The sequence below is a fragment of the Dipodomys ordii genome, unplaced genomic scaffold (genome assembly GCF_000151885.1).
Source record: "Dipodomys ordii isolate 6190 unplaced genomic scaffold, Dord_2.0 Scaffold6, whole genome shotgun sequence".
NCBI lineage: Eukaryota > Metazoa > Chordata > Mammalia > Rodentia > Heteromyidae > Dipodomys > Dipodomys ordii.
The window spans coordinates 7,373,863-7,399,478 of NW_012267222.1; the positions used below are offsets into that span (position 1 = coordinate 7,373,863).

At 51.4% G+C, this 25,616-nt stretch overlaps 1 protein-coding gene across 2 annotated transcripts in view; it reads left to right on the plus strand.

The window, feature by feature from the left end:
• Clcn6 (chloride channel, voltage-sensitive 6) overlaps positions 1-25,602 on the plus strand; it is a 32,366-nt gene extending 6,764 nt beyond the window's left edge. Inside the window, exons 3-23 of one of the 2 annotated variants that reach the window (XM_013032805.1) lie at positions 3,009-3,074; positions 3,359-3,424; positions 6,825-6,891; positions 9,915-10,021; positions 10,770-10,896; positions 12,173-12,240; positions 13,420-13,478; positions 14,156-14,288; positions 14,746-14,859; positions 15,396-15,562; positions 16,056-16,182; positions 19,702-19,828; positions 20,095-20,248; positions 20,962-21,121; positions 21,211-21,317; positions 22,040-22,226; positions 23,273-23,430; positions 23,523-23,679; positions 24,240-24,347; positions 24,505-24,630; positions 25,009-25,602. In XM_013032805.1, the coding sequence (XP_012888259.1) occupies positions 3,009-3,074; positions 3,359-3,424; positions 6,825-6,891; positions 9,915-10,021; positions 10,770-10,896; positions 12,173-12,240; positions 13,420-13,478; positions 14,156-14,288; positions 14,746-14,859; positions 15,396-15,562; positions 16,056-16,182; positions 19,702-19,828; positions 20,095-20,248; positions 20,962-21,121; positions 21,211-21,317; positions 22,040-22,226; positions 23,273-23,430; positions 23,523-23,679; positions 24,240-24,347; positions 24,505-24,630; positions 25,009-25,089 (2,466 nt within the window). In that variant the 3' untranslated portion in view covers positions 25,090-25,602. Of the gene's footprint in view, positions 1-3,008; positions 3,075-3,358; positions 3,425-6,824; positions 6,892-9,914; positions 10,022-10,769; positions 10,897-12,172; positions 12,241-13,419; positions 13,479-14,155; positions 14,289-14,745; positions 14,860-15,395; positions 15,563-16,055; positions 16,183-19,701; positions 19,829-20,094; positions 20,249-20,961; positions 21,122-21,210; positions 21,318-22,039; positions 22,227-23,272; positions 23,431-23,522; positions 23,680-24,239; positions 24,348-24,504; positions 24,637-25,008 lie in introns of those variants that run through there. The other variant, XR_001175673.1, reaches the window with a different exon arrangement.
• The last annotated feature ends 14 nt before the right edge of the window (positions 25,603-25,616 follow it).

Consider the following 25,616-nt stretch of genomic DNA (forward strand, 5'->3'; position numbering starts at 1 on the left):
CACTTGAGCCACAGCACCACTTCTGGCTTTTTTCTTTTTGCTTATGTGGTGCTGAGGAATTGAACCCAGGGCCTCTGGCATGCAAGGCATGCACTCTACCACTGAGCCAACTTCCCAGCCCACTGCTGGTTAGTTTGGAGATGGAGTCTTGAGGACTTTTCTACCTTGGCTTGCCCTCCTACCTAGATTCTCTGGATCTTAACCTCCTGTGCATCTAGAATTACAGGCTTGAGCCATCAGTACCAGGGTGAGCAGTCAGTTTTAGAACATTTGTATTACTCCAGAAGGAGACCCTTGTAGCCAGCACCGGTCACTGTTCATTCCCCTTGCCCTGTCTCTAAGCAACCACTAATCCTATCTTTTATCTCTATGGATTTGCCCATTCTAGACACCTAAAAGCCTTTTAACTATTAATGGAATGTTTGTTTAGAGCAAAAGACTCCCTATTCCCCTCCTGCCAGGTTTGATGATTAAGTCTAAGAAATAAACCCACTCTGACATATTAATGAGATGCTAGGTGATAAGACGGACACCAGTTATGTGCCTGGATGTAGCGGGAGAGTGAGCATCTAACCCAGTGAGATTTCGAAGCTGACATGCCCTCTTATAGGGAGAAGAATAGGGAGCAGAGATGTTGATTTGTTTCTAGGAGCAGTGAATGAGCCTGAGAACGGATGGAAGCCTGGGCTGAGTTTGGGCTCTGTGTGTAGTGTGCACTCCAGTCAACGTCCTGCCACGGGCCTCCCTGTCCTGCATTCACCTTGTTGATGGGAAGCTGGAGTCAGTTCCAGCAGACTCGCATGGAGGACCTGTCATGATCTGTATGTGCTGCTTGCTTCCCAGGTGCCTCTCTTGGCTCTGAAGTCTGAAGAGACACATTTTGGGGTGTTTTCTGAGCCCACAAGACCATCAAGAAAATAATCAGTTGGCCAGTAATTTCTATATAGATTTGGTGTGAAGGCAAGACCCCACACTTGGCAGACACCAGATGTGGGGTGCTTTCCCCACACCACTCCTCAGTTCCAAGGGACCCCAGTTGGGTGTCCTCTGTTCTGACACAACCCCAGGTTGTTGGGCCCCCAAGACTAATGGTAATTACGAGTGGGTTCCCCCATGCCTCCTGCCTGAGGGTGATTGATTGGTTTTAGCTGACTTCCCAGGATTCGGATAACAGCCCTGCCCCGAGGAAAGCACAGCATGTGTGAAGTGTGGCGTATCCATGGCCTCTCTCGGGGTGCCACCCTTCCAGCATCCCCCTGTGTCCAGCTGTCAAGCTCTTCATTCAGACCCGGGCATCATTGTTTAGGCATGATTTTTTTTTTTTTGGTCAGTCGTGGGGCTTGAACTTTGGGCTTGGGCACTGTCCTTGCGCTCTTCAGCTCAAGGTGAGTGCTCTGCCACTTGAGCCACAGTATCACTTCCCGTTTTCTAGTGGTTTATTGGAGATAAGAGTCTCACGGACTTTCCTGCCCAGGCTGGCTTTGAACCGAGATTCTCAGATCTCAGCCTCCTGAGTAGCTAGGATTACAGGTGTGAGCTACCAGTGCCCGGCTAGGCATGGTTTTTTTGTTGTTACATCCTTGGCCAATGGAGATCCATGTAACCTTGGGCCCCTCACACTTCCCTTGGGTTAGAGGTTGTGGATGAAAGTTCTAATCTCCCTTTTATTTTGCTTTGTGTGTGTGAACCAGTGCTGGGGCTTGAACTCAGAGCCTAAGCACTGTCCCTGAACTTCTTTTGCTCCAGGCTAGCATCCTAGCACTTGAGACACAGCTCCACTTACTACTTTTTTGGTAGATTATTGGAGATAATAGTCTATTCGCATGGACTTGCCTGCTAGGCTGGACTTGAATCAGGACCCATAGTTCTCAGCCTCCTGAGTAGCTAGGATTGTAGGCATGAGCCACCAGCCCCCTGAGAATAAAAGATAATTATTAAAGACTGTCCTGTAAGTACAGTTTCTGTGTTATACATCTGACATACAAATCCTAATATAGTTAATCAGAATGGGATTTTGTTATACATTGTTTGGTCTGGCTTTTTTGTCTGATAAATTGGGAACATTTTCCGTATCTGTCTGTCTAGATTTAGTGTAATTATTTTATTGCTAGTTAAATATTTGATCATTAACTTTGCTTATCACCTGTTCTGATACTTGAGGACTCTTATCAAGGATTAATTTGGATTTGTTCCTAGTCATCATATAGATGTGCTAAAGTGTCATAAATCACAGCTCTGTTTGTTTGACTTAGACCATTACCTGGGACCATCACCAGGCCAATGTCCAGCTTGTTCACTAGTGACGTGGCAGTAAGAGCTGCCTGTGGGAAGGAGAGAGCATGTGGCAGGCCACCTGTCCTTGTTGACAGACTGCTGTTCTTTTACAAGACACAGAAACACAAACATTCCCTCTGAATTATTTCTCAGAGTATCTATGGTCCCCTGCAGATAGCTTGCAGGATGTCTGAGTTCGGTGAAACCTGGCTTGAAGCAGCTATAGAAGTTGTAGGGTCAATCTGGACTTCCAAATGTAAACCCAAAGTTTACAGCTGTTGGGCGCTGGTAGTTCACGCCTGTAATCCTAGCTACTCTGGAGACTGAGCTCTGAGGATCATGGTTCAAAGCCAGGCCCTGAGTTCAAGCTCCAAGTCCTACAAAAAATGAATAAATACAATTAAAAATTAAAAAATAGGGCTGGGGGCTGGGAAGGTGGCTCAGTGGTAGAGTACTTGCCTTGCATGCATGAGGCCCTGATTTTAATTCCTCAGCACCACATAAATAGAAAAAGGCAGAAGTGGCGCTGTGGCTCAAGTGATAGAGCACTAGCCATGAGCTGAAGAGCTGAGGGACAGCGCCCAGGCCCAGAGTTCAAGCCCCACAACTGACAAAAAAAAAATTGTGCATTTGTACCACAATGGCCCCTGCAGTGGTGCCAGTCTTGTCCCCTTTTTGGTTTGGCTCATTCTTCCTCCATGAGGTGACGCTTCTCCTCCCATGTCTTCTTTCAGAGTCTGGACTACGACCGCTGTATCAACGACCCTTACCTGGAGGTGCTGGAGACTATGGATAACAAGGTGAGGTCCAGTGAGCTGACCTTGGAACCGGGGGGGGGGGGTCAGCCCCTTCCCTTGTCTCACATACACAGCCTTACCCCGGACTCTGTAAATCTTTCCACGAGATTAGCATTTCCCCAAGCCTCTCTGCCCACCAGGGTGCCCACTGTCAGAGCTCCTGGCCCAGTGCCCTGGGTTCCTTGTCTTTCATTGTGAACCACCTGCGGTCAGGCATCGTCTTCACCCTGCATACGGGAGTCTGACCCCGAGCGCTTTGTGTGTGTGTTTCTTCCTTGTGTGAACAGAAGGGGCGGAGGTACGAGGCGGTGAAGTGGATGACAGTGTTCGCCATTGGAGTCTGCACCGGCCTGGTGAGCAGAGGGACATGGGGAGAGGGTGAGCTGAGGTCGGGGGACAGGGAAGGGCCTGGTCTGGGCAATGATTGGTCACTCATCACTATAGTACTCTAGCAGTGTTGCCATAATTAACACTGCCTTTTCCTCTTTCCTTGTTCTTTTAAAGTAAGTAATCTTGGCCTTTCTTTTCTTTTAGAAGTTTAATTTAAAAAATTTCTTCGGTAATGTTACTAGGGATTAAACTCAGGGCCTGGAATTTGTTAAGTTAGCACTCTGCACTTGAGCCACACCCCCAGCCCTGACCCAGCGTTTCATACTGCTTTTCAGCTTTTTTGCTTTTGCTTTGTGAAAGCAAAGTGACTCATTCAACTCTGGGCTCTTTCAATGCCTAATGGTCTGCTCCAGACTCACCTCTTACCGTATGTTTAAGCTGGGTATGGTAGCTTATGACTGTAATTCTGGCTACTCAAGAGGCTGAGATCAGGAGGATCATAGTTCCAAGCCAGCCTAGAAAAAAGCTCATAAGACCCCATCTCAACCAATAAAAGGATGGATGTGATGGAGCTTGCCTGCCTTCCCAACTATGTGAGAAACATAAGTAGGCTTATAGTCCTGGGTAGAAAGTAAGACCCTATTCAAAAAATAACAAGATGGGGGGGAGGGGGGAGGCTGGGAAGGGATGTGAAGGGTAAACCAAAGGAGGAGGCTGCAATGCTTGGTAAGAAATGTATGCATTATCCTGCCCATGTAATTGTAACCCCTCAGTACAGTATGTTCACAAATAAAAAATAAAAAAATAAAAAAAAATAACAAGAGCAGGTCTGGGAAGGTGGCTTAGTGGTAGAGTGCTTGCCTAGCATTCATGAAGCCCTGGGTTCAATTCCTCAGTAATACATAAACAGAAAAGGCCAGAAGAGTTACTTTGGCTCAAGTGGTAGAGGGCTAGCCTTGAGGAAAAGAAGCTTAGGCCCCAAGTTCAAGGCCCAGGATTGGCAAAATAGAAAGAAAAATAACAAAAGCAAAATAGGGCTCAGGTTATAGAATGCCTGCCTAGCAAGCACAAGATCCCGAGTTCCTCAGTATTGAAAGAAAAAAATCCATAATGTACCAGTTAAGTGAGACAGCATATCTGTCCAGTAGATAACCTAATAAGTAGATTATCCTGCAAATGAAGTCACGCTGTCCTGGTCCCTTCCTGCTCCTTGAAAACCTGTCTGTGAAGCTATGGTGGGGCCAAGGGTGAGCCAGCATGTCCAGGGCTCCACAGGCTCACAGTTGAACCTCAGAGAGGGAAAGCTGAAGTGTGACCAAAGGCGGTGATAGCAAAAGGTCTGGGAGCATCACTGCAGCCTGAACAACTTCTTAACCCTGAAGAGAGATGTGGACAAAGCCGTGGTCAAAAGGGTCACTGGGATCCCATCAGCTCAGGACTGGAAAGGGACAGCTGCCTGCCTGAGCTGCAGTCTGTGTAGCACCTTCCTCTAGGACCGGCCACAGTCTGGTCCTTAATCTCCATGATACTCTTTGTGTGTCTAGGTGTGAACAGGTAATACAGGACTACCCCAAGGATCTACCCAAGGGTCCATCTTCATGGCACACATCAGGCTCCTACTCCGTAAATTCACAGGTTACTTCTACTGGGTGAGATTAAGGAGGTTCAAAAGGTGTCTTTGCTGACATTCTGTCAGCACCATTCTGCAGGGGACGAGGCTGGGTTGGTCTAAATTGTTTTGTCAAAATCTGTACATCCAAGTTGGGATGTAGCAAGGGAGTAAGCACTTGCCCAGAACACACAAGGTCCTAGGTTCCATTTCCAGCACTGCAAAACAAAACCCAAAACACCATAAAAATGGAAGTGGCTATTTTTCTGTGTATGTTTCTTATTGCAAATTTCTCTGTAACGGCTATAGTCACTAGCCCATCTGCCTTTCTGGGGCTGTCACACCAGCTCGTTAGAACTGCTGTTACTTGTGTTGACAATGTGTCTCCCCATCCTATCCTCAAAGCTAGAAGGCAGACCTTTATGTGGAGCAGCCAGCAGCCTCACCTACTACTCTTACCTTTGATCTGCCACCACATCAGCTTTAGCTACTGACTCTTTTGCAGGCAGGTGGGGGGAGTAGGGTCAGTTGTGGAGCTTGAACTCTGTGCCTGGGCACTGTCTCTCAGGTCTTGAGCCACAGCACCACTTCTGGTTTATTGGAGATAAACGTCTCACGAGACTGGGAATGTGACCTGGGGCTGGAAATGTGGCCTAGAGGTAGAGTGCTTGCCTAGCATGCATGAAGCCCTGGGTTCGATTCCTTAGTACCACATACATAGGAAAGCCAAAAGTGATGCTGTGGTTCAAGTGGTAGAGTACTGGCCTTGAGCAAAATGAAGCTCAGTGACAGTGCCCAGGCCCTGAGTTCAAGCCACAGGACTGTCAAAAAAAAAAAAAAAAAAGTCTATGGACTTTCCTGCCTGGGCTGGCTTTGAGCCATTATTCGTAGATCACAGCCTCCTGAGTAGCTAGGATTAAAGGTGTGAGCCACCGGCACAGGCCGGAGTCTTAACTTTGATCTGCCACTACCTCCTCCTTCTGTGTTAAAAAGCCTCCCAGTGGCATTAGCACTGGGAGGTACCAGTGGAAGAGTGGAACGGAAGCTGTTTCCCCTGCACAGAGGAACTGTGTGATGGTTCTAAATCACAGAAATAACATGGAAAATACAAAACACCAACCCTGAACATGCAACCACTCATGCCTCAGAAAGTGTACTTCCTTTTCGATGTAATTTTGTTTTGTGCTGGTACTAGGGCTTGACGTCAGAGCCTGGGCACTAATCCCTTAGCTCAGTCACTCAGGGCTGGCACTCTGTCACTTGAGCCACGACTCCACTTCTGTCTTTTTGGTGGTTAATTGGAGGGAAGAGTTTCACAGACTTTCTGCCTAGGCTGGCTGGGACTGCGATCCTCAGATCTCAGCCTCCTGAGTTGCTAGGATTACAGCGTGAGCCACTGGTGCCCTACACGGTTGTCCTTTAGTATACTAAGCTATGTGCTCATACAGCTAAGCACCACTAGGGACATTTCAGCTGTTCTTTTGGAATCATCTTTGCAAATTTCCCAGTGGTTTCCCCCACAACTCAGTGTTACTACCGCTTCACTATCTTTCTCTGCGTTCTTTCCTCTCTTTTTCTCTTTGCTTCACTGTACCCCTGCTCTTGTATAGTGGAGGGCCTTGTGGGGCCAAGCTGTGGCAGGATCTTGTGAAAGCCAGAGTGGCTTCACAGAAAGTTCATCCACCCATGAGTTGCTGGTGGTAGCTTAAGCGGCCCCTGTGGTACACTGGGCTAAGGCACCACGTTCAAGGATGTGGGCTTAGGGCTGCGCTCGGATGAGGCTGTGACTGCTCTCTGCTCTTTGCTTGTTGCAGGTGGGTCTCTTCGTAGACTTTTTTGTGCGACTCTTCACCCAGCTCAAGTTCGGAGTGGTCCAAACGTGTATCCTTTTCATAGTTCCTGGTGTTCCCGAACCCTGGAAGTTGGGAAGATTCTTTGTCTATAAGTGAATATGACAGGCTGCATGATATTTGAAGGCCTCCTAATTAACCACTCAGCTTTAATTATCAGGGAAGGACAAGGGAAGAAGATTTTCATAGATGCATTCATGTTCACGGAGGCTATAACACAGCACCGATGTGTCTTCTTCCCATCAGTTTATAAATTCAGTACTGCAATCAGAATTGCAGAATAGAATTTATCTTGGAACTCAGAACTGCTTGTTCTTAACAATATAAAATGTGTTCATTATAAAGGGAAAAAAGCAAACAGTCAGGTGTAGGTGGCTCATGCTTGTAATCCTAGCTACTCAGGAGGCTGAGATCTGAGGATTGCAGTTCAAAGCCAGCCCAGGCAGGAAGGTCTGTGAGACTCTTATCTATAATTAACCACCAGAAAACCAGAAGTGGTGCTGTGGCTTAAGCGGTAGAGTGCTTGCCTTGAGCTGAAGAGCTCAGCGACAGTGCCCAGGCCCAAGTTCAAGCCCCATGACTGACCAAAATAAAAAAGCAAACAAACTTGACTATATCAAAGTAAATACTCCACTTATAAAGGCAACCAAAAACCCAAATAACCACAGAGAAACAACATAGATAAAATGAAAACAATTCCCCAGCCTGGAAGAAGGTTGTGTGTGTGTGTGTACCCACGCACACTTGCCATCAGTGCCTGGCTTTGTTTTTTATGTATTCAACAGGCAAATAATTATTATCCAAAATGTAATATGAACTCATGCCTACAACAACATAAACATTAATACTATAAGCTGGATGCCTGTGGCTTATGCCTGTAATTTTTTTCTACTCGAGGCTGACATCTGAGGGTTGTGGTTCAAAGCTAGCCAGGGCAGAAAAGTCTGTGAGACTCTTATCTCCAATTAACTACCAGAAAACTGAAAGTGGCACTGTGACTCAAAGTGGTAGAGCACTAGCCTTGAGCAAAAAAGCCGGGGACAGCACCTAGGCCCTGAGTTCAAGCCCCATGACCAACAACAACAAAAATTAACACTAGGTGCTGGGAAGGTGGCTCAGTAATAGAGTGCTTGCTTTGCTTGCATGAGGCCCTGGGTTCAGTTCCTCAGTACCACATAAGCAGAAAAAGCCAAAGTGGTGCTGTGGCTCAAGTGGTTGAGCACTAGTCTTGAGCTGCAGAGCTGAGGGACAGTGCCCAGGCCCAGAGTTCAGGCCCCACAACCAACACACATACACAAAATAAACACTATCATAATAAATAAAAACTTAAAACAGTACAGTAGGAAAATGAGCATAGCAAGTGTCAGTGCCTCATGCCTATAATCCTGGCTACCCCCAAGGCTGAGATCTGGAAGATTGCTATTCACGGCCAGACCCAGCAGAAAAGTCTATGAGACTCCTCCAAAATAACTAGAAAAAATCCAGGCTAAAGGTGGGGCTTGAGTGACGGAGCCAGCCAAGGTAACAAGCTGAGCAGGCAAGAATGTGAGAGGCCCTGACTTCAAACCTTAATATCAACCAGAAAAAAAAGAAAAGAAAAGCAGAGACCTTGTATGGAAGTGGAGAGGAGGGTACAGAATGGCTGATATGCAGGGAGGCCTCAGGAGGGTGCACATTCATCTGACTTGTGGATTCTTGCAGAAGTGGGCCCTGTGCATGCCAGAACTGTTGTTTGAGACTTTGTGGCAACAGAAAGTTGAAATGATGAAGTTGGAGAATGGGAAAATTATGGTGTGTTCATACTCTGTAATTCTGTAGAGGTTAAAATAAATGAGCTGTGGCTTATCAGCATGGTGACTCATGTCAAGGAAGAGGAAAAGAACACGTCTGAGGATTACGTATGAGCAGTACGGACACACACGGAGGCACACAGTCATTGAGGGAGTGGGGTATGATTCTTTTTTGGGTGTGTGTGTGTGTGATTTAGGCTTTTGTTTTATTTATTTATTTTGCCAGTCCTGGGGCTTGAACTCAGGGCCTTGGCACTTGTCCCCGAGCTTCTTTTGCTCAAGGCTAGCACTCTACCACTTGAGCCACAGCGCCACTTCGGGCTTTTTCTATGTATGTGATATTGAGGAATCAAACCCAGGACTTCATGCATGCTAGGCAAGCACTCTGCCACTAAGCCATATTTGTAGCCCTTTTTGTTTTTTTGCTGGTTTTAGGGCTTACATTCAGGGCCTGGGCACTGTCCCTGAGCTTTTTCACTGAAGACCAGCACTCTACCACTTTGAGCCGCAGCTCCACTTCCAGCCTTTTTGGTGGTTAATTGGAGATAAGAGTCCCATGGACTTTCCTGCCTGGGCTGGCTTTGAACTGCAATCCTCGGATCTCAGTCTCCTGAGTAGCTAGGTTAAGTATGTTAAAAAAAAAAAAATCTAGGGGCTGGGAAGGTGGCTCAGTGGTAGAGTGCTTGCTTTGCATGCCTGAGGCCCTGGGTTCGATTCCTCAGCACCACATAAGCAGAAAGAAAAAGGCCGGAAGTGGCGCTGTGGCTCAAGTGGTAGAGTCCTAGCCTTGAGCTGAAGAGCTGAGAGACAGCGCCCATGCCCAGAGTTCAGGCCCCAGGACTGGACCCAAAAAAAAAATTTTTTTAATCTAGGGTTGGGTGGGGGGGGTAGGGGATGGATGGGATAGGAAGGGGAAACAAAGAAGGAGGCTACAATGCTTGATAAGAAATGTATTCATTATCTTGCTCATGTAATTGTAACCCCTCTGTACAGTATTTTCACACAAAAAAAAATCTGGAGCATGCAGGCATGATGCTGAAGTTTGTTAAGTCCATGTTGTACCCGTGTTCTTCATTATTACTTGCTATGATGTTTGTGGTGTTCCATAATTTTGAAGTGGTTCTTCCTATAAGCAGCATCTTTGACACCTTTTCAGCACGTTTATGACTGGAGGCCCAGACCTAGGGGAAGGGCAGCCACATAGCTTCCAGCCATTGGGGTGCACATGCTTGAGAAATCTGTTTCCTTGACCCAGCTTCTGCAGCCGTGGAAGAATGTAGCCAGAAAGGCTGCCTGGCCCTGTCCCTCCTCGAACTCCTGGGTTTTAACTTGACCTTTGTCTTCTTGGCAAGCCTTCTTGTCCTGATTGAGGTGAGGAGGGCTTGCTGCTTGCTGGTGGGGTTCTGGGGTTCTGCATTTAGGCTCTCCCGATGTCAGGAAGCAGTGGGTGCTACAGACGTGGCCCCTTGTTCACGCAGACATGATTGGGGTGGTGCGTGGCACCGGTGGATCACACCTGTAATCCTAGCTACTCAGGAGGTTGAGATCTGAGGATCATGGTTCTAAGCCAGCCTGGGACTGAGACTAAGCCAGTCCATGAGAGTCTTACCTCCAATGAACCACCAGAAAACTGGGATTGGTTCTGTGGCTCAAGTGGTAGAGTGCTCACCTTGAGTTGAAAAGCTAAGGAACAGCACCCAGGTCCAGAGTTCAAGCCCATGATCAACCAAAAAAAAAAAAGGGCTTAAGTCAGGACTGGGATGTGGCTTAGCAGTACAGCGCCTGCCTAGCAAGTAGGAGCACCCCTATTTCCCATTCAAATCTCAGCACCACCAGAAGCAAATAAGATGAGAGTCTGTGGAGGTGGGTGCCATGGGGATGGTCAGAATGCTCCCAGGTGATGCCAGGCTGCCAGACTCACCTGGGAAATGTCAGCAGTGCACCTGTTTCCATCCCCCTGTGACCCACCATGATCTGTGGTTGAAAAGTCCTCAGGTGAGGGGAAGCCAGTGTGGCAAGTGAAGGTGGTGGGCTCTCCCTGCACAGCCGTCTAGCCCCTTGAGGGTAAAGTGAAGAACTACTGGCGTGTGAATTGACACTGTGCCCCCTGTCCCTGCAGCCAGTGGCAGCAGGTTCGGGAATACCTGAGATCAAGTGCTACCTGAATGGCGTGAAGGTGCCAGGAATCGTCCGGCTCCGGACCCTGCTTTGCAAAGTCCTGGGAGTGCTCTTCAGTGTGGCTGGAGGTGAGTCTTACTCTCTTAGTCCCACATGGTCCAGAGGGAGGAAGGTAGGGCATTTTGTGTGTAAGCTGATTCCATTTGGCCAGCCCAAAGGAGATGTCCACACTTTGGTGCGATAGGATTTTTGCTTTGTCGGTTGCAGGGCTTGAACTTAGGGCCTGGGCACTGTCCCTGAGCCTTTTTGCTCAAGGCTAGCATTCTACCACTTTGAGCTACATGCTCTACTTCCTGTTTTCAGGTGTCTTAATTGGAGATAGGAGCCTCATGGACTTTCCTGCCTGGGCTGGCTTTGAACTGTGATCCTCAGATGTCAGCCTCCTGAATGACTAGGATTACAGGTGTGAGCCACTGGTGCCTGGCTGGGCTATATATAGTTTTTAAATGCAGACACTGTCAGTGTGTTGCTATTGGACATACCTGAAATAGAATGACCATCTAGTTTGCACTCTTGGTTTTTAGCAAAGTCTGCCAGCTTTTTGTTCAAACAGACAGCTGGTAAATAATTTAGGCCTGGGGCACCAGTCCAAATTGAAGGAATAAATGGTTCAGTAAGAACTGAACCTTTTTTTTTGTTGTTGGTCGTGGGGCTTGAACTCTGGGCCTGGGCTCTATCCTTCAGCTCTTCAGCTCAAGGCTAGTGCTCTACCACTTGAGCCACAGCGCCAGTCCAGCGTTTTCTGTTTATATGATGCTGAGGAATCAAACCCAGGGACTCATACATGCGAGGCAAGCACTTTACCACCAAGCCACCTTCCCAGCCCCAAGATCTGAACCATTTTAAGATGTATGGATTAAAGATCATAAGAAGCCAGGTGACAATGACTTATGCCTATAATCCTAGCTACTCAGTAGGCTGAGATCTGAGGATCACAGTTTGAAGTCAATTTGTGCAGAAAAATCTGTGAAACTCTTACCTCAACCACCAAACAGCCAGAAGTAGAGCTGTGGCTCAAGTGGTAGAGTGCTAGTTTTGAGCACAAAAGCTCGGGGAACTGAGTTCAAGCCCTGGAGTGGCACATACACAGATGTACACAGCGCCCATGATAAGCCATTCTCAGCTCTCAGACTAGACAGGCATGGAGTAGCTGTGGCCCCAGCTGTGCTTTGCTGGCCTGGAATTTCAAGAATAAAGAGTATTTTCTCTCATAGCAAGATTTAAAGGGAATTTGGCATTGTCTTAGAAAATCATCTGCTCATCTGTTTTATAATTGTGTTGTAAAGCAAGGGTCTCCTGAGCCACAGGTGCTCAGTGCTGACTGCTTCTCTCTCACTTTCCCAGGGCTCTTTGTGGGGAAGGAAGGCCCCATGATCCACAGCGGAGCCGTGGTGGGAGCTGGCCTTCCTCAGGTAAGGGCTGCCAGGGCAAGTCTATCAGGAGCTGCCCAGTGTGACTTCACCCCATGGATGTCACTTGGGGTGCTCACAGAAACCGGGGTGTCAAAGCCCTGCCGAGTCTTAGGAGGGAAAAAAACGTGTGACATAAAGAAATGAAAACCAGGCACTGCTGGCTCACACCTGTAATCCTAGCTACTCAGGAGGCTGAGATCTGAGGATCGCGATTCAAAGCCAGCCTGGGCAGGAAAACCCATGAGACTCTTATATCCAGTTAACCACCAGAAAAATAGAAGTGGTACTGTGGCTCAAGTGGTAGAGCACTGGCCTTGAGCTGAAGAGCTTAGGGACCACACCCAGGCCCAGAGTTCAAGCCCCACAACCAACAAAAAAAGAAATGAAAGCCTCCCTGGCGCCTTGGTGGGTCATCTCCACAGTGCCACTGACCAGGAGGCAGGAGCTGCAGAGGTCTAGGACTTGTTGCAGACTCATTGCACCTGACGTAATGCCAGCTGCCCTCAGTGTGCTGCCACATCCTGTGCAGATCAACCCCTCTCCTCACAGCCACCCATTCTCAGGGGTGGAAACTCGGGCTCAGACAGGTTGAAGAACCCGCTTGGGGCTTCAAAGCTTCCATTCAGAAAGGCTTTTCTTGGTTTTGGAGCTGCAAGTTCAATCAAGTCCATGTGAACTGTTAACTGTGGTCGTGAGTTGCTGAGGTGCAGAAAAGAAGGTTCTTCCAGGGGAAATCTCTCAACTCTCTCGATGCCACTTCATGCGCCAGGTCTCCCCGAAGTGCGCAGAAGGAGGCAGACTTGGGGCCAGGATGTGTGGTGTTGATTGGGGAGTAGCTCTTGGGGCAGAGCTAACTCCCTCTTGGGGCCTTCCCTCCCAACATCCCTGAACAGAACTCACCCCATTTTATGCAGCAGCTTTTGGCTCCTCCCAGTCCTTTGCTCAGCTCTTTCCCCTTTTTCTTTCTGATTTGTTGACTTTGTACAAAATGCAATTTCTGACAGGCCTAGAAATTTGAGGGCAGGAAACATAAGCTCCTCCCACAGGAGGTGGCTTCCTTCTCTTCACACTGCTGTTCTGCTCACCTTGTTCTTACAGCACCCCCATGCGGTGGGGTCCTGCAGCTTCCATCCTGGTGGGCCTGCTCTGATTTTGTTTTGTTTCTGTTTCCTGTTTTAGTTTCAGAGCATCTCCTTGCGGAAGATCCAGTTTAACTTCCCTTATTTCCGAAGCGACAGGTATGGAAACATGAGGAATTAGTGTTTATGCAAAAGATGGTCATGTCAGGCCAGGCTCAGTGCTTGCCCTAGCCTTGCCCAGAGCAGCCCCTGCAGCCGGGGCACTCACACCCACTGACAGAGGAGCACAAATACCAAGCTGGCATCATGGCTCTGTGTGTGTGCGTGTGTGTGTGCGCGTGTGTGTGTGCACGTGCGTGCGTGCATGCATGTGTGTGTGAGAGAGAGAGAATGAGAGAGAAACGCCAATACTAATGCCAGTCTGGGCCCGAATGCTGTCCCTCAGCTTTTTTGTTCAGGGCTGTCACTCTACCACTTGAAATACAGCTCTCCTTCTAGGATTTTACTGGTTAATTGAAGATAAGAGTCTGATATACTTTTTCTGCCTGAGCTAGCTTTGAATCACAACTCTCAGATCTCAGCCTCCTGAGTAGCTAGGATTACAGGTGTGAGCCACCAGCGCCCGGCTCATCATGGCTTTTATTGTTTCTTGCCAAAAGGCCTAGAAGCATCTCAGAGCATGAAGCCTGGTCTAAAATTGCTAACCAACCAAGAAAGGACCCGTGCAGATGTGTTTGTGTGATTCAGACAGGCCGAGGTGGGAGGTGCTTGTAGCAGAGGGCTCTTTTCTGGATTAACCATCCCCAACCCTCACCCACCCTCTCTTCTTTCCTCAGAGACAAGCGAGACTTTGTCTCAGCCGGGGCAGCCGCAGGGGTGGCTGCCGCTTTCGGGGCACCCATTGGAGGCACCTTGTTTAGTCTGGAGGAGGGCTCGTCCTTCTGGAACCAAAGGCTCACATGGAAAGTGGTGAGGAGATACCGGAGGAAACCGTACCCCAGAACCCACCTGGGCATCATTCTGGGGAGGCTGGAGGGCGAGAGCCGCCCGAGCCTCCCCTCCGTGGCTTTTCCCCTTTCGTGTCAGCACTGCCCGCCCACAGCAGATGGTCACCGTCCTCTGTGACCATCTGACGAGAGCACAAAGTGGCCGTCATCTAGGGTCAGGCCTTGAACCTGCCTCCCTCGAGCAGCCCTCCTCTTGATGCAGTATCTGCTCTCAAAGGGCTCTCATGGAAGGCTAGTGGGAGGAGGCCATCTTAGGGCCTGTTTCCACATTGTCTCCCGAAGTCCATCAGCTGGGTGGATCCATCCCTATCCCAGCCCCGCGTCTGCAGGCCTGGGGGGGGGGAGGCTGTGGGGCTGAGCTTCGAGGGAGAGACGAAGACCTGTCACAGCTGTGCCCCTGTTTTTGTCACTGTCCCCAGCTCTTCTGCTCTATGTCTGCCACCTTCACCCTGAACTTCTTCCGTTCTGGGGTTCAGTTTGGAAGTTGGGGCTCCTTCCAGCTCCCAGGATTGCTGAGCTTTGGCGAGTTTAAGGTATGCCTGCTTTTCTCCCAGTATTCCTTGCCTGACCCATGAAACTGGCTCTTAGGTGAAGGACCACACAGGTGGTCAGAGGCCAGGTACAGCTTCTAGTGAGGCGTCTATCTGTCTAGTATTGCCATGCGTGCCCTGCTCAGCGTGGGAAGGATTCTGACAGGGCCTCAGCTCTCAGAGAAGGGAAGGCAGCCCCATTCTTGTTTGTTTGTTTGTTCTTTTGGTCGGTCATGGGGCCTGAATTCTGGGGCCTGGGCACTGTCCCACAAGCTCTTCAGCTTAAGACGAGCACTCTACCACTTGAGCCACAGCACCACTTCAGTTTTTCTGGTGGTTAATTAGAGACAAGACTTTCCTGCCTGGGCTGGCTTTGAACCATGATCCTCAGATCTCAGCTTCCTGAGTAGCTAGGATTATAGGCGGGAGCCACCGGCACCTGGCGGCAGCCCCATTCTCATTTCTGTGTTCTCTCTGTCCCTTCTTGTTCACATGGCCACTCTGGTTTTTCTCTCTCCCTCCCTTCCCCCTTGTCTCAGTGCTCTGACTCTGATAAAAAATGTCATCTCTGGACAGCTATGGATTTGGGGTTCTTCGTCGTGATGGGGGTCATTGGGGGCCTCCTAGGAGCCACATTCAACTGTCTGAACAAGAGGCTTGCAAAGTACCGGATGCGAAACGTGCACCCGAAACCTAAGCTCGTCAGGTATCTGCGTAGTTGCCTCCCCTGGCCTGCCGTACCTCCCTGAGCCTGGCTCAGGGGCCCTCTTTCCCCAAGAGACAGCTCCTGCCTCCCCCACAATGAACACAGGCTCCCAAGTCCACCTTGCTGGCCAGACAGGACATGAGGCCTAGCCTGCGCTTCATGTATGTCCGGGTGGCTGGCTGACGCCCACCTCTTATGATATCTTGGTGGCAACAAGACCAAGTCAGGAGGGTCATTGTAGCCCTGTGGAGGCCACTCTTGCCGAGGATGTACTGTGGAGGCCAGTTAATTCTGTGGAAAGAGTATGTGGATATGGTCGCCTGCTTGATTGACTGCCCATTTTGAACTGCAGATTGCTGGGATGCAGCAGTAATGCAGCCAGTGTGGGCTGGCCAGGGGCTGATGGGAGTGCCCTGGTAGGAGGGGGGCGCAGGGTGTGTTTCCTCCGGCCAAGTGTCATTATGGATTGTGACAGCTGTGCTCTGCTTCCTAGAGTCTTGGAGAGCCTCTTGGTGTCCCTGGTAACCACCGTGGTGGTGTTTGTGGCCTCAATGGTATTAGGAGAATGTCGAGAGATGTCCTCTGCGGGTCAAATCGGCAATGGCTCCGTCCAGCTCCAGGTAGCCTGACACACCTGCTGCCTTCACCCTCACCAGAGCCTGCTGTTCCTGGGTGTTAGGTAGCAGGTGGCTGAGAGGGGACTGTGCACCATCTTTCTACCTGAGAGGTTGTACACAGACACCCTCTGCCTGGTCCGCTTTGTGAATGAGTCTGGCTCTTGGTCTGCCTTTGTGAACGAGTCTGGCTGTGTGGGAAGGGAGCTGTTCACAAGTGTTCACAAGCTGAACACTTGTCAGAAACGAGCTGGGGCTCTGGACTGCTCACTCTCCTACTCCAGGCGTGCAAGGACCACTGAGCAGGCCTCCTTACCCACTGCCTGGCCTTTGAGAGTGTGAGAGTTACTCTTAGGACTGGGTAAACAAGCCTGCTGAGAACTGAGGATCAAGGTTCAAAGCCAGCCTAGACAAAAAAAAAAAGTCCATGAGATTCTTATCTCCAACTAGCCATAAAAATGCCAGAAGTAGAGATGTGGCTCAAGTAGTGAGCACCATCTTGAGCACGAAAACCAAGCTAAACCACCAGGTCCTGAGTTTAAGCTTTAGTACTGGTGTGCGCATGTGTGTGCACACACACACACACAAAGGAACGTTGGTGTCTGGGTGACCCATGAACCTTTTCCTGGTGTCTCCTGGCTCTTGTGGAAGTATCCTGTGTTCCTGTCTCCCCTTCATTTTCCAAGGGTCTTTCCTTGGGGAGCAGGGCACAGGAGCTGGCATGGGGGCTGACTCTACCCTGTGTGCTTTGGCCACTGGTGGGTCTGAGAAACAGCCATGTGTCCAGCCTGTAGGGTGGCAGCTGGTAAGCCTTCTCCACATTCTTTTTGTTGCCCTTAACTGGTCATGTGAGTCTTTCAGACATTCCCCATCCCAACCCCCCCCCCCAATCCTTTGTCTTGGAGAACTGCCTCTTCAGTGTCCCAGGAACAGGGCGTGCAGCCCTAGACACGTTAGATCTGGGGTCAGCAGGCCACAGCCCCACCCGGTCCTCAGCTGCTCGCTTGTGCTGCCCGAGCTGAGGGCTGTTTACATTTCAGATGGCCGGGGGAAGGGAGATGGCCACACTGTGTGGTGGCAAAATGTACAGGACACTTCCTTGCTCTCCAGGGAAGCTTGCTGGCCCCTGCCCCAGTTATTCCCTAGGTCTGTTTCATGAGACCAGTAGTTTTCCAAGTGTGTTCTGTTCTGGAACATTCAAAAACAACCACAGAAGCATTCTGTGCCAGGCATAGTGGCTCCTGCTGGTGATCCTAGCATTCGTGAGGCCAAAGCATAGCTAGCCTGGGCTACAGAGTGAAACCCGTCTCCAAAATCAGACAGAAAAAAAAAATCAAGCTGCATTCTGTGCCTGTGGTCTCGTGGGCTGACCTAGACCAAGCAGGCCTCCTTAGCACATTGTTCCAGGAAGTGAGGCTGTGTGCCAGACCTCAGTCTCTACGGGCCCATTAAAGACATGGACTCATTCAGGCACTGGCTAGACCAGCTCTTCCTACTTTACATATTAGGAAACCAAGGCAAAGAGAGGTCTTGGCCCAGATCCCTTAGCTAATAGCTTGTGGCATGAGGGTGGCTTTGCTGTCACCGTGTAGATGAGACATGAAATGCTGTCCCTGGCAGAGCAGGTGGCAAAGCCACGTCATTTTCGAGTCTGCTCTGCTTTTCCAAGAAGTGCTGTCCTGCTTCCCAGTGTAGCTGCCACGAGATCTTCCAGAAGGTCTTCAGGACTGGCTCCTCCAGTTGTGCTTTGGGAAACCCTGCCTGCCACTGCAGCCTTGCTGCTGGGGCTCAGCCGTCCACCATCGGCTCAGCCCTGCTCTGCTCTGTGATGCTAGAACGTGGCACACATTTCTCCTTCACCAGCTTCTGCCAGCAGGGCTCCATTCTGCCCCCTGTGGCAGCCTGAATCCTGTTGTGTGGCCCAGTCAGCTTCACCTGGGGTCATGCTATTAAAACACTGCCCAGTGTCACAGTGCCCACCCAGAGCGCCTCCACCCTGTCATCAGTGGAATCAGATGCATGTTCTTAATCTTTGTAAGGCCATTCTGTATTCGCGTGGACAGCCGTGGGTGTGACGCATGACCCCTGAGCACTGTCTGCTAGAAAACCAGACGCCCTCCCATGAACCACGGTGAGAGCCCAAGGCTGGGAGGGTGGGGAGCAAGTTGGTTCCCTTTTCCCCTTCGGATTCTGATCTCCTGATGGGGTTAGAGGAGGGGTTGCCAGAGTGTGGCACAGCCACCAAGTTTCATGACAAGGTGGGTTTCTGTCCCAGAAAGTTCAAGGCAAAGGCTGTTAGGTAAGGCCTTTTAGCAGTGGCCTGGACACCTATCTGTCACCTGCTGAACTCTTCCCATGGGGGTTCCAGCCATCAGCCCCAGAGAGGAAGCAGGCCATGTCCACAGTGAACTGTGATGGAAGGTTTTTGTAGTGGTTAGTTCACTCTACATCAAAATGCAGAGTTCAACAGCATGGTCAACTACTGTTGGGTTTGCTCAATTTTTTTTTTCTGGTCTTAGGGCTTGAACTCAAGGCCTGAGGTCTGTCTTTGAGCCTTTCTGTGCTCAAGGCTTAGTGTTCTACCACTTGAGCTACAGAGCCACTTCTGGCTTTTTCTGAGTAGCTCATTGGAGATGGGTTTCACTGGTGCTGGGAATATGGCTAGTGGTAGAGTGCTTGCCTACCATGCATGAAGCCCTGTGTTTGATTCCTCAGTACCACATAAACAGAAAAAGCCAAGCTCAAGTGGTAGAGTGCTAGCCTTGTGCAAAAAAGCAGCTCAGGGACAGTACCCAGGCCCTGAGTTCAAGCCCCAGGACTGGCAAAAAAAAAAAGTCTCACTGACTTTCCTGCCTTCCTGCCTAGGCTGGCTTTGAACTGTGATTCTCAGATCTTTGCCTCCTGAGTAACTAGGATTACAGACATGAGCCACTGGTGCCCAGCCAGTTTTGTTTATTGTGATTATTGAGTTGTACAAAGGGGTTACAATTCCGTAAGTAAGATAATGAGTATAATGCTTCTTGGACAATGTTGCTCCTTCCTTTGCTTTTCTGCATTCCTCCTTCCCCCGTCCCTGCCCACAAGTCACATAGTTCACTTCTTACATAGTGTATATTAAATACAGTGACTACATTCATTCCTCCATTGCTGCCAGTGTAAGCAGAGGCAAAGCTGTGCAGCTGACTTCTGACCTTGCTAGAGCCAGAGTGTCCTGGTCAGGTGTCCTTAGGCTGACCTCTTTTTTTTTTTTTTTTTTTCCCCTTGGCTGGTTCTGGGGCTTAGACGCAGGGCCTGGCCACTGTCCCTGAGCTTATTTGTGTTCAAAGCTAGCACTCTACCACTTGAGCCACAGCGCCACTTCTGTCCTTTTCTGAGTAGTTTATTGGAGATAAGAGTCTCACAGACTTTCCTTCCTGGGCTGGCTTTGAACTGTGATCCTCAGATCTGAGCATCCTAAGTAGCCAGGATGACAGGCGTGAGCCACCGGCACCCACTTAGGCTGACTTCTTAACTCCTGCTTTCTAGGTCACATCAGAAGATGTAAATTCAAGTATCAAGACGTTTTTTTGTCCCAATGATACATACAATGACATGGCCACACTCTTCTTCAATCCTCAGGAGTCAGCCATTCTCCAGCTTTTCCACCAGGACGGTAAGTCTGCACTGCCCCAGCCCAGCGGGGCTTGGGTTTGGGCTTGGGCTTGGGCTTGGGCTCGGGCTCTCACTGGCCAGCCTCACCCTTCCCTCCAAGTGACTTCAGGCTTTTCCTGTACATCCCAGCCACACAGCAACTAGCAGCCCCTGCCCCTGTGCTGGGAGGGGGCCTGGGGCAGGCTGTGGAAGGGCCTGCGAGGAGGATAGCGTGCTGGGTCTTGGTGGCCCTGGAGGCCTGCATCTCAGTCTGGTCTTCCCTTGCAGGGACCTTCAGCCCCGTCACCCTGGCCTTGTTTTTCATTCTCTATTTCCTGCTTGCCTGTTGGACTTACGGCATTTCTGTTCCGAGTGGTCTGTTTGTGCCCTCTCTGCTGTGTGGGGCAGCTTTTGGGCGCCTTGTTGCCAATGTCCTGAAAAGGTACAGTGTGTATGTGTGTTGTGAGAGTGTATATGTGTGAGTGAGTGTGTGTATATGTGCACAGAGGTGCATGTGAGTCTAAGTATATCTGTGAGGACCAGGTGCTGGTGACTCACGCCTGTAATCCTAGCTATTGAGGAAGCTGAGATCTGCCGACGGAGGTTTGAAGCCAGCTCAGGCAGGAGAGTCTGTGAATCTCTTGTTTTTTTTTTTTTTTTTTTTGGGTCCGGTCATGGGGCCTGAACTCTGGGCCTATGCGCTGTCCCTCAGCTCTTCAGCTCAAGGCTAGTGCTCTACCACTTGAGCCACAGCACCACTTCCGGCTTTTTTCTTTTCTTTTCTTTTGCTTATGTGGTGCTGAGGAATCGAACCCAGGGCCTCAGGCATGCAAGGCAAGCTCTCTACCACTGAGCCACCTTCCCACCGGTCTGTGAGTCTCTTATCTTCAGTTAACTTCTAAAAAGCTACAAGTGGAGCTATGGTTCAAGAGCACTAGCCTTGAGCAAAAAAAAAAAAAGCTCAGGGATAGCACCCAGGCCCTGAGTTCAAGTCCCAGAGCCAGCACCAAAAAAAAAAAAAGTTTATGTGTGAGGGTATATATGTGTGAGTATATGTGAATACACACATTTGTGCACACAGGCACAAGCGTGGCAGCTGTAGATAAACAGGTGCAACTAAGACTTTCAGCCCATCTCCGTGTGCTTCTTCACCAGCTACATCGGACTGGGCCACATCTACTCAGGGACCTTTGCCCTGATTGGTGCAGCGGCCTTCTTGGGCGGCGTGGTCCGGATGAGCATCAGCCTGACGGTCATCCTGATCGAGTCGACCAACGAAATCACCTATGGGCTTCCCATCATGATCACCCTGATGGTGAGCGTTCCCCCACACACACTCCCTGCAGGCTCGGGGCCAAGCCCAGCCCACAGGGCCTGCTTTCAGGCTGCTGCTTTGTGTTTCAGGTAGCCAAGTGGACAGGGGACTTTTTCAATAAGGGCATCTATGACATCCACGTGGGCCTGCGGGGCGTGCCACTCCTGGAGTGGGAGACCGAGGTGGAGATGGACAAGTAAGGCCCCGTGTCTGGGGTTGGGGTGGGAAGGCTGGCTGGGGGGACAAGGCACATTGTTCTCCAGCATAGAAGCTCAGGTGGGGACCAGAGGGGCTAAGAGGCTGGGCAAGGCCGAAGGGAGTGCAGCCAGGTATCTGGGTCTGGTCAGTGACAGATGGAGACTGAGGCAGGGAATGAGGCCGGCCTGCTGCATGCACACCCAACACGCGCCCCACAGTTGGCCTGGGCGGCGATCCCACAGACCCTGCAGCCTCCTGTCCAGACAGCAGGCAGCCCCGACGGGCTAGCGCAGTGCCACGAAGCAGCTGTGGTCAGCTTGGTGCATCTCTGTCACCACTGAGCAGGAAAATGCTGTGGCTGAGTGAGCAGGGCTGGATGTGATCTGTGAGCTGGGGTGTGCCATTCCCTGATCCAAAGGAGACTCCAAGATGATGATTTCAGTTCCAGTATCATTAGCAGTTTAATGGTGATACCTAGCGGGTAGCGTGCAGTGTGCAGGAGGCTGGCCAGCTCTCCCGCAGGCCTCTGGCTCTCCTGGGGAGGGGAGGCATGGGTAAAAGCCCGCCGCCCACCAGCATGAGAACACGGCACAGGGAGCAGCATGTGAGAAGGGAATGGAATGCTGCAGAAGGGAGGGGGAACCAGCACCACCCCCTGAGCGTGCTCCCAGTGGGCTCGCTCTTGAGGCTGCCTGGCTCACCCCTCCCCCGCCCCCCCAGGCTGAGAGCTAGCGACATCATGGAGCCCAACCTGACATACGTCTACCCGCACACTCGCATCCAGTCTCTGGTCAGCATCCTACGCACCACGGTCCACCACGCCTTCCCAGTGGTAACAGAGAACCGGGGCAACGAGAGGGAGTTCATGAAGGGCAACCAGCTCATCAGCAACAACATCAAGTTCAAGGTAGGAAAAGTGGCCTTGGTGTTCCCGCTCCAGCTGCCACACGCACTGGGTGGCCCTGACTGGCTGTGTCTGACTGGCTGTGTCTGACTGGCTGTGTCTGACTGGCTGTGTCTGACTGGCTGTGTATGACTGGCTGTGTATGACTGGCTGTGTCTGACTGGCTGTGTCTGACTGGCTGTGTCCTTGCTGCTGCGACAGCATAGGTTCATGGCACAGATGGGCCTTATCCGTCCAAGACATGCCACAGGATCTTTTTTTTTTGGTCAGTCATGGGGTCTGAACTCTGGGCCTGGGCGCTGTCCCTCAGCTCTTCAGCTCAAGGCCAGCACTCTACCACTTAAGCCACAGTACCACTTCTGGTATTCTGGTGGTTTATTGGAGATAAGAGTCTCAGGGACTTTCCTGCCCAGGCAGTCACTGAACCATGATCCTCAGATCTCAGCCTCTTGGAATAGCTAGGATTACAGGTGTGAGCCACTGGCGCCAAAACCATTTTATATGTGTACTTATTGGGAAGAATTGTTCCCAAGCAAAAGAAATCTAGTCAGGATTTGAGGCTCTCTAGCTAGTGCAGCTCTCTGCACATAGATTGAGGAGACCTTTTAACTAGGTATGATGCAATGTACAGAATAGGAAAGAAGGGGCTGGGAAGGTGGCTCAGTGGTAGAGTGCTTGCCTTGCATGCCTGAGGCCCTGGGTTCCATTCCTCAGCACCACATAAGCAAAAGAAAAAAGAAAAAAGCTGGAAGTGGTGCTGTGGCTCAAGTGGTAGAGCGCTCGCCTTGAGCTGAACAGCTGAGGGACAGTGCCTACGCTCAGAGTTCAGGCCCCACGACCAGCCAAAAAACAAAAACAAAAAAACAGAATAGGAAAGAAGCCACAGGGTTGGCAGCCATCCTGGGTCTCTGACGGCTCCTGTCCAGTTGTGTCATTAGACCCCAGTTGTTCTCCGATCCGTGGGCTGGGCAGTAGCCGCTGGGTGTGTGTGCCAGGCAGAGCCATGCGGCATCCCTGCAAAGTCTGCCCCTGTGCTCGCCCCTCCTCAGAAGTCCAGCATCCTCACGCGCGCGGGCGAGCAGCGCAAGCGGAGCCAGTCCATGAAGTCCTATCCGTCCAGTGAGCTGCGCAACATGTGCGAGGAGCACGCGGCCCCCGAGGAGCCAGCCGAGAAGGAGGACCTGCTGCAGCAGATGCTGGAGCGCAGGTGGGGCCCGTGCCCGCGCCCGCGCTGCCCCAGCACCGAGGCAGCAGCCCGGCCCAGGGTGTGCTAGGCAGCGTCTGGTTTCTGTGTAACAGATACACCCCCTACCCCAACCTATACCCTGACCAGTCCCCGAGCGAAGACTGGACCATGGAGGAGCGCTTCCGCCCGCTGACCTTCCACGGCCTCGTCCTGCGCTCACAGCTCGTCACCCTGCTCGTCCGGGGCGTGTGCTACTCGGAAAGCCAGTCGGTGAGTGACCCGGAGGCCCTGGGCCGCACGGCGCTCCCGGACCTCTGCCTGCCCACGCACCGTGCTTCACTCCCAGAAAGGGGGGCACCGCCACCGGCTCTCCTCTCACAGGTAGACTTTTGAGTGTTCCTGTGCCCCCAGGAACATATACCTATGCCGCCCAAGACCACGCACATGTGCGCACACACACCTGCCACCCATGAATATACATAGCCACACCTATACCACTCAAGACCACATCCATGCACACACATGCACCTGGGCTACCCAGGAACACACATACCTCCGTGTGCCACCCAGGAACACCCACGCACCCCTGTGCTCCCCGGGAACACACACACACCCCTGCCTGGGGCCCCCACACTGTCCACAGTAGGCGACTGGGCAAGCTGTCCACAGGCTCCAGCCTGAGCCTGTGGTCCGACAGGCCTGCACAGAGCAGTGACGGCTGGCACAGGACGATCCCACAGGGCGATGGGGAGGGAGATGTGCAGCAGGGCTGGCAAAGGGGCACGCCAGCCCCTGCCTCCCCTGGCAAGGACACTCGGTTGGGATTGCAGAGTGCCAGCCAGCCACGCCTTTCCTATGCTGAGATGGCCGAGGACTACCCGCGGTACCCCGACATCCATGACCTGGACCTGACGCTGCTGAACCCTCGGATGATTGTGGTGAGGGGCTGTCCGTGGGCTGTCTGGGATGGTTGAGGGGCTGTCCGTGGGCTGTCTGGGATGGCTGTGGTTGAGGGGCTGTCCGTGGACTGTCTGGGATGGTTGTGGTGAGGGGCTGTCCGTGGGCTGCAGCTGACCCCTGCTGTCTCTTCTGCAGGATGTCACCCCATACATGAACCCTTCCCCATTCACCGTCTCTCCCAACACCCACGTTTCCCAAGTCTTCAACCTGTTCAGGACCATGGGCCTCCGCCACCTGCCTGTAGTGAACGCAGTGGGAGAGGTGAGCCTGACCATACCCCTTGGCCCTCTGCCTGGGCCGCCTCTGTCCCAGAAGGCCAGCAGGTGGCGCCAGGGTGCCATGCTGCCTTCTTGCCTTACTGTGACTTGTGACTGTCCGACTTTCAGTCTCCTCACTCGGGACCTACCCTGTTGTTTCCTCCCTATTCATGGAGATTTGTCACACTAACAAGAGGGTTTAGAACAAAATGCTTACACTGGGTGCACAGTGCCCAGCACTCAAGTGCTGAGTTAACAGGTGTGTGCCACCATGCCTGGCATCTTATATTTCTGGTTCTCCTAAAAATGCAATCACTCTCCAGAGCATCTGTGGGACATGACTTTACACAACAAACAACTTGAGACCTTTCTCTTGTTCTAGATCGTGGGGATCATTACTCGGCACAACCTGACATATGAGTTTCTGCAGGCCCGGCTGCGGCAGCATTACCAGACCCTCTGAGTCTGCGGCCCCCTCCCCAAGCCGCCTGGCAGGCGCATGCTCACTCAAGGGCCCCACAGGTGGCTGGGCTGTTCCAGCCCAGAGGTTCCCAGTTACGCCCTTGCCCAGAAAGCCTGGAATCATCAAGCACTACGCTGGCCAGAGATCCTGAAGATGGGCCTGAACTGGAAGCTTGGGCTCTTCCAGCTTCTCCACAGGCCCCCGTTGTTCCCTGTGCTTCTGCATCGGTGTCGGCACAGGCCTGCCCAACCCCCCCGTGAGCCAGGGCCAGGGGTGGAAGGCAGGCCGGGCCCTGCGTATCTTTCCTGCCTGCCGTTCCTGCTCTCCTGGAGTGCCCAGCTGCTGCCTTAGATCCTGGATGGCCTGGGCCCAGGTGAACAATGCGGGGCTGTTTTCCATGAAGTCCATTGCTGAGTTTGGAAATTGGGCTTGGAGAAAGCCCCTGTGAACAGGGAGGCCTTTCTTGGAACGACGACTCCTCCTCCTCTTCCTCCTCCTCCTCCTCCTCCTCCTCCTCCTGCTCCTCC